The sequence below is a fragment of the Arvicola amphibius genome, unplaced genomic scaffold (assembly GCF_903992535.2).
Source record: "Arvicola amphibius unplaced genomic scaffold, mArvAmp1.2, whole genome shotgun sequence".
NCBI classification, from domain to species: domain Eukaryota; kingdom Metazoa; phylum Chordata; class Mammalia; order Rodentia; family Cricetidae; genus Arvicola; species Arvicola amphibius.
In genome coordinates, this window is record NW_024582334.1 from 25,809 (window position 1) to 32,413 (window position 6,605).

The following is a 6,605-nucleotide window of genomic DNA, read 5'->3' on the forward strand; positions in this document are numbered from 1 at the left end:
GACAGATGTGGAGTTGGTGAAGATCTTTTCCCATCCTATAGTCTGCTGTTTTGTCTTATTGATCATGTCCTTTGTCTTAAAGAAGCTTCTCAGGTTCCATTTATTTATTGTTGCTCTCCGTGTCTGTGCTACTGATGTTATATTTAGGAAGTGGTTCCTGTGCCTATGGATTTAAGGCAACTTCCCATTTTCTCTTCTATCAAGTTCAGTGTAGCTGGATTTATGTTGAGGTCTTTGATCGATTTGGATTTGAATTTTGTGCATGGGGATAGAGATGAATTTATTTGCCTTCTTCTACATGTCAGTATCCAGTTATGCTAGCACCATTTGTTGAAGATGTTTTCTTTTTTTTCTATTGTGCAATTTTGGTTTCTTTGTCAAAAATCAGGTGTTCATAGGTGTGTGATTAATATCAGGGTCTTCAGTTAGATTTCATTGATGTACATGTCTGTTATTATGCCAATACCAAGCAGTTTCATTACTATAGCTCTATAGTAGAGCTGAGTCAAGGATAGTGATACCTCCAAAGTTCCTTTATTGTACAGGATTGTTTTGGCTATCCTGGGTTTTTCATTCTTCCATATGAAGTTGAGCATTGCTCTTTCAAGGCCTGTAAAGAATTGTGTTGGGATTTTGATGGGCATTGCTTTGAATATTTAGATTGCTTTTTGGTAAGATTGCCATTTTTTCTATGTTGATCCTACCCATCCTAGAGGATGGGAGATCCTTTCATTTTATGATTCTTCTTTCTTCATAGACTTAAAGTTCTTGTCATATAGGTCTTTTATTTGTTTGGTTAGAGTTACCCCAAGATATTTCATGTTATTTGTGATTATTATAAAGTGTAATGTTTTCCTGATTTCTTTCTCAGCCCATTTATCATTTGTATATAGGAGGGCTACTGATTTTTCTTCTGAGTTAATCATGTATCCTGCCACATTACTGAAGGTGTTTATCAGCTGCAGGAGTTCTCTGGTAAAAATTTTGGAGTCACTTATGTATACTATTATATCATCTGCAAATAGTGAAAGTGTGACTTCTTCCTTTACAATTTGTATCCCTTGATCTTCTTTTGTTGTCTTATTGCTCTAGCTAAAACTTCAAGTACTATATTGAATAGATATGGAGAGAATGGATAGCCTTGTCTTGTTTATGATTTTAGTGGGTTCACTTTGACCCATCATGGTGTTGACCACTTTGCTCATATTCTCATTCCTCCCACTCTTCAACTGGACTTTGGGAGTTTAGTCCAGTGCTCCGATGCAGGTCTCTGTCTCTTTTTCCATCAGTTGCTGGATGAAGGTTATATGGTGATATTTAAGATATTCATTAGTCTGACTACATGGCAAGGCCAGTTCAGGCACCCTCTCCTCTATTGCTTATGGTCTTAGCTGGGGTCATCCTTGTGGATTCCTGGAAATTTCTCTAGTGTCAGGTTTCTTGCTAGCCCCATAATGGCTCCCTCAATCAAGATATCTCTTTCCTTGCTCTCATCTCTGCCCTTCCTCCATCTTAACTATCCCATTCACTCAAGTTCTCCTTTCCTCTCCCCTTCTCACCTTCCTTCTGTCCTCCCTACCTCCCCCATTCCTATGCTCCCAATTTTGTCAGGAGATCTTGCCTATTTCCACTTTCCAGGTGGATGTATATATGTTTTTCTTAGGGTTCACCTTGTTACTTACCTTCTCTGGGATCATGAATTATAGGCTCAATATCCTTTGTTTATAGGTAGTATCCAATTACAAGTGAGTACATACCATATTCATCTTTTTGGGTCTAGGTTACTTCACTCAGGATAGTGTTTTCTAATTCCATCCATTTGCATGCAAAATTCAGGATCTCATTGTTTTTCACTGCATAGTAATACTCTAATGTATAAGTGTCCCACATTTTCTTTATCCATTATTTGGTTGAGGGGCATCTAGGTTGTTTCCAGGTTCTGGCTATTACAAATAATGCTGCTATGAACATAGTTGAACAAATGTCTTTGTAGTATGATCGGGAATCTTTTGAGTATATTCCCAAGAGTGGTATTGCTGGATCCTGAGGTAGGTTGATTCCCAATTTTCTGAGAAACCACCATACTGATTTCTGAAGTAGTTGTACAAGTTTGCATTCTCACCAACAATGGATGAGTGTTCCCCTTACTCCACATCCTCTCCAGCATAAGGTATAATTGGTGTTTTTGATGTTAGCCACTCTGATAGGAGTAAGATGGAATCTCAGAGTTGTTTTGGTGTGCATTTTCCTGATGGCTAAGGATGTTGAATATATGACTAATGGGCCAAGCAGTGTTTTAATAAATATGGTTTCTGTGTGATTATTTTAGTTCTGGGTGACCAGGACAAACAAGCAGCTCCTTGCAACAAATATTTCCTTAAGTGTCTTTCAGCCATTTGAGATTCTACTGTTGAGAATTCTATGTTTAGTTCTGTACCCCATTTTTTAAATTGGGTTATTTGGAATTTTGATGTCTAATTTCTTGAGTTCTTTATATATTTTGGAGATAAGTCCTTTGTCTGATGTGGGGTTGGTGAAGATCTTTTCCCACTTAGTAGGCTGCCTTTTTGTCTTATTGACTGTGTCTTTTGCTTTACAGAAGCATAGGGGTGAGGGAAGTAGTAAGGGAAGAAGGAGAAAATGAGGGGAGAAGAAGAGGGGAGAGGAGAACTTGAGGGAATGGGATAGTCAAGATAGAGGAAGAACAGAGATGAGATCAAGTAAAGAGATATTTTGATTGGGGGAATCATTATGGGGTTAGTAAGAAACCTGGCACTAGAGAAATTTCCAGGAATCCACAAGGATGACCCCCAGCTAAGACCATAAGCAATAGAGGAGAGGGGAGTAGAGGATCTGAGACTGTGCGGTGGAGGGAGTAGAGGAGCTGAGACTCTGCAGTGAGGGGAGTAGAGGAGCTGAGACTGTGGTGGGGGGAGTAGAGGAGCTGAGTCTGTGCAGCAATGGGAGTAGAGGAGCTGAGATTGTGCAGTGTGGGGGGAGTAGAGGAGCTGAGACTTAGGTAGGCAGAGAAAGCTAGGCTGAATGCTGGGAGGAAGAAGGGCAGAGTCAAGAGACGCCGTGGAGCCGCTGCTGGAGATAGACGTGCTGAAACTTTGCTGGTAGGTCACAGCCTTGGGGTGATATACAGAGTAACAGAAATGGGTTAAATTAATATGTAAGAGTTAGCCAATAAGAAGCTAGAGTTAATGGGCTAAGCAGTGATTTAATTAATACAGTTTCTGTGTGATTATTTTGGGTCAAAGCTAGCTGGGTGGCTGGGAACAAACAAGCAGCCCCTTTACCAACAGAGCTGAGACTGAACAGTGTTTGGGGGAACATAGGGGATTGGACTGGGTGGTATATAGGGAACAGAGGGACTGAGACTGGACAGTGTTTGGGGAATAGAGGAGCTGAGGATAGCAAAAACATTTTGGAGAACCAGCCAGTCAGTTATAATTGCCACATTGGGACCCACAGGTCTCAAAGGCCACAAATGATAAATAATTCTGTTGCCACTGCTGTTAAAGAGATATAGACAATGTCCATAGGGGAAAAGATAGTTTAATAATTTACCAGGTCCTTCCTAGTCTTGGTTAGGTAAGTGAGACAGAGTGCAGCAGAGGATACTTCCTTTTTCATAGTTATGTGCCTGGGCAGGAAAGACTGTTGGGGAAGAAGACATACATATAAATAAGATTTATTTACAGTCACAGCAGGCCTCCAAATCCTCCACATCACAGATGAAATCAGGGCCAAAGAGGAACAGGTCTCACATGATCTTCCAGATAGAATTGAGGAAGGTAAGCACAATTGTTTTCTTACCCAGAACTTTAGTGAGGACAGAGTTGGTAAGCTATGCAGGTTTTACAGTCCCTTCCAAAACTCAATCTCTGAGATGGCTAGTATCTAAGATGAAAAGAAAATTGAAGACATCAGATTCAGGAGACAGAAAACAGAACCATGTCTGAAACTGTGGAAACTAAATGAAGAACAATTTATTCCAGGGGCAGGCAGAAGATGGGAGAGGATTCCTCTTAATTTGAGGCAAAGTACTGTGTGGGAATTTCAATTAAGCAGACTGTACTCATTGTATTATCTGGTCCTATACTACAGAATGATTGTGAGTTATTATTAAATATTTCATCAAGGAGTCTTGAAGATAACCATAAATATTTACAGGAACAAATAAATGTGGCATAATGTCTCTAGAGTGGGTGTTTGTGTTGTCATGAGAAAATGACTGAGTCAGAGAAAGAACAAACTGATGCAGAAAGAGTTCAGGTACCCACTCAGCTTTGGTTGAGTGTTCAGCTCTCCAGAGGATAATGAGAAGGTTGAATATGCAAGTGAAAGGGGACATTGGGTTAGATTTAATATATTCTTCTACATTTAAATTATCTTTTAATGACCCAGTGTTGCTCTTACTCACTTTATCAAGCTCCAAGCATTTAGGCACTGACATATCTGGTAAGCTGCTGCTCCACATCGCAGAGACTGGTGAGTATATCTGTTCATCTCTCTGTGTGTTTCTGAGTGTCTCTGTATATGAAGGGCTCATCAATAATGTAATATGTTTACAGTTCTGGTAATAAACCCAGGGCTTCTTATGTACGAGACAGTTTCTGTCCCACTTTTTTTAAATAGAGGTGGGCAATGCCCACCTTTTATTATTATTATTGTTTTATATTTATTTATTTATTATGTATACAGTGGTCTGTCTGCATGTATGTCTGCACACCAAGAGAAAGTGCCAGATCTCATTACAGATGGTTGTGAGCCACCATGTGGGTGCTGGGAATTGAACTCAGGACCTCAGGAAAAGCAGCCAGTGCTCTTAACCTCTGAGTCATCTCTCCAGCCCTTCTGTACCACATCTATCTCCAAGTCAGTAATAAAGTTGTTGGAAGAAAGGCCAGATAGAACCTCCATGCTGGTGTAGTAAGTTGAGGATGCAATCCTACACTAACAAAGACACATTTGAGCCTGACAACTTACTGGTGTTTCTGAGCAGAAGAGGAGGTTATGTGGGTTTGGGGGGGGGGTCAGAATTCCAGTATTCACTTCTGTAGCATAGGTTACAAGTCTGTGTCTTTTGCACAACTGGTTTCCCACTAGTTCTAGAGCAATTTCCATGAGACCGAGTAGATCCACATCTCGCTCTAATGAGAACGTGATGGAGGGCGGGGTCAAGTCTAGGACAAGGAGGCAGCAGCAATAGGGCTCAAACACAGATGACATCATTCCTAGTCCACAGATATTCTGCCTAAAGTAGAAAAGAGTAAGACCAGAAGGCTGCAGAGATGTGAACTGAATATCAGAACAGACAATAAAACTCATGACTTAGGAGTACCTAAGAGATACTCTAAACAGTGTATGAACCCTGGCTTGTCTTAGGATGCCCTGATTTACCTTCTGGCACTTGTTCATGTCAAAGGCTATGGGAAGCTTCAACACCAGCTTAGGAGGACGCTTCATTTTGGTGGGCTTCTCAGACTGGCCTCAACTAGAACCCATCTTCTTTATTTATATTTTGATTTTCTACTCTCTGACTCTCTTTGGCAACACCGCCATCATTGTTCTCTCCCAAATGGACGTTCGACTGCACACTCCCATGTACTTCTTCCTGTCCCACCTCTCCTTCCTGGACCTCTGCTACACCACCAGCACCGTGCCCCAGCTCCTGATCAACCTCCATGGACTGGACAGGACCATCAGCTATGGTGGGTGTGTGGCCCAGCTCTTCATATTTCTTGCTCTGGGCTCCACAAAGAGTTTGCTCCTGGTGGTTATGGCCTTTGACCGCTATGCTGCTGTGTGTCGTCCCCTGCACTACACAACCATCATGCACCCCGTTCTCTGCCAGGCATTGGCTATTGTTTCCTGGTTGGGAGGCCTCTTGAACTCTGTGATCCAGACAAGTCTCATGATGGCCATGCCCCTCTGTGGCCATTGAATGAATCACTTTTTCTGTGAGATGCCTGTGTTCCTCAAGTTGGCCTGTGAGGACACAGAAGGAACAGAGGCCAAGATGTTTGTGGCCAGAGTGGTGATTGTTGCGATTCCAGCCATACTCATTCTAGGCTCCTATGCACAGATTGCCAGGGCAGTGCTGAAGGTCAAGTCAATGGCTGTATGCAGAAAGGCTTTTGGAACTTGTGGGTCCCACCTTCTGGTGGTTTCTCTGTTTTATGGCTCGGCCACCTATACATACTTACAACCCAAGGACAGTTATTCTGAGAGCAAAGGAAAGTTTGTTGCTCTTTTTTATAGTATCATCACCCCGATGCTCAACCCTCTGATCTACACCCTGAGGAACAAGGATGTGAAAGGGGCTCTGTGGAGGGTGCTAGGGAGAGGCACAGCCACAGGGTAGGAAGGCAAAGATGATCAGTGAATCATTTTATAATATGTGAATCCAGAGGGTTTCAGTGGGAGAGGGGTGTTTGGTGCCAAAACAAAAACAATAATTATTCATATTAACGAAACTGTCAAATTTATAAAAATGGGAAAATAAAAACAAAGAAGCAGAAAAAATCAGTCCTGGGCTGTCAAGATGGCTCAGTAGACAAAGGCACTTGCTGCCAAGCATGAAAATGTGAGTTTGA

The 6,605-nt window shown here is 41.7% G+C and overlaps 1 protein-coding gene across 1 annotated transcript; it reads left to right on the forward strand.

The window, feature by feature from the left end:
* The first annotated feature begins 5,437 nt into the window (after positions 1-5,437).
* Positions 5,438-6,373, forward strand: LOC119805897 (olfactory receptor 10-like). The gene is given in 1 exon segment (XM_038317661.1): positions 5,438-6,373. A coding segment is annotated over 1 exon segment (936 nt).
* The last annotated feature ends 232 nt before the right edge of the window (positions 6,374-6,605 follow it).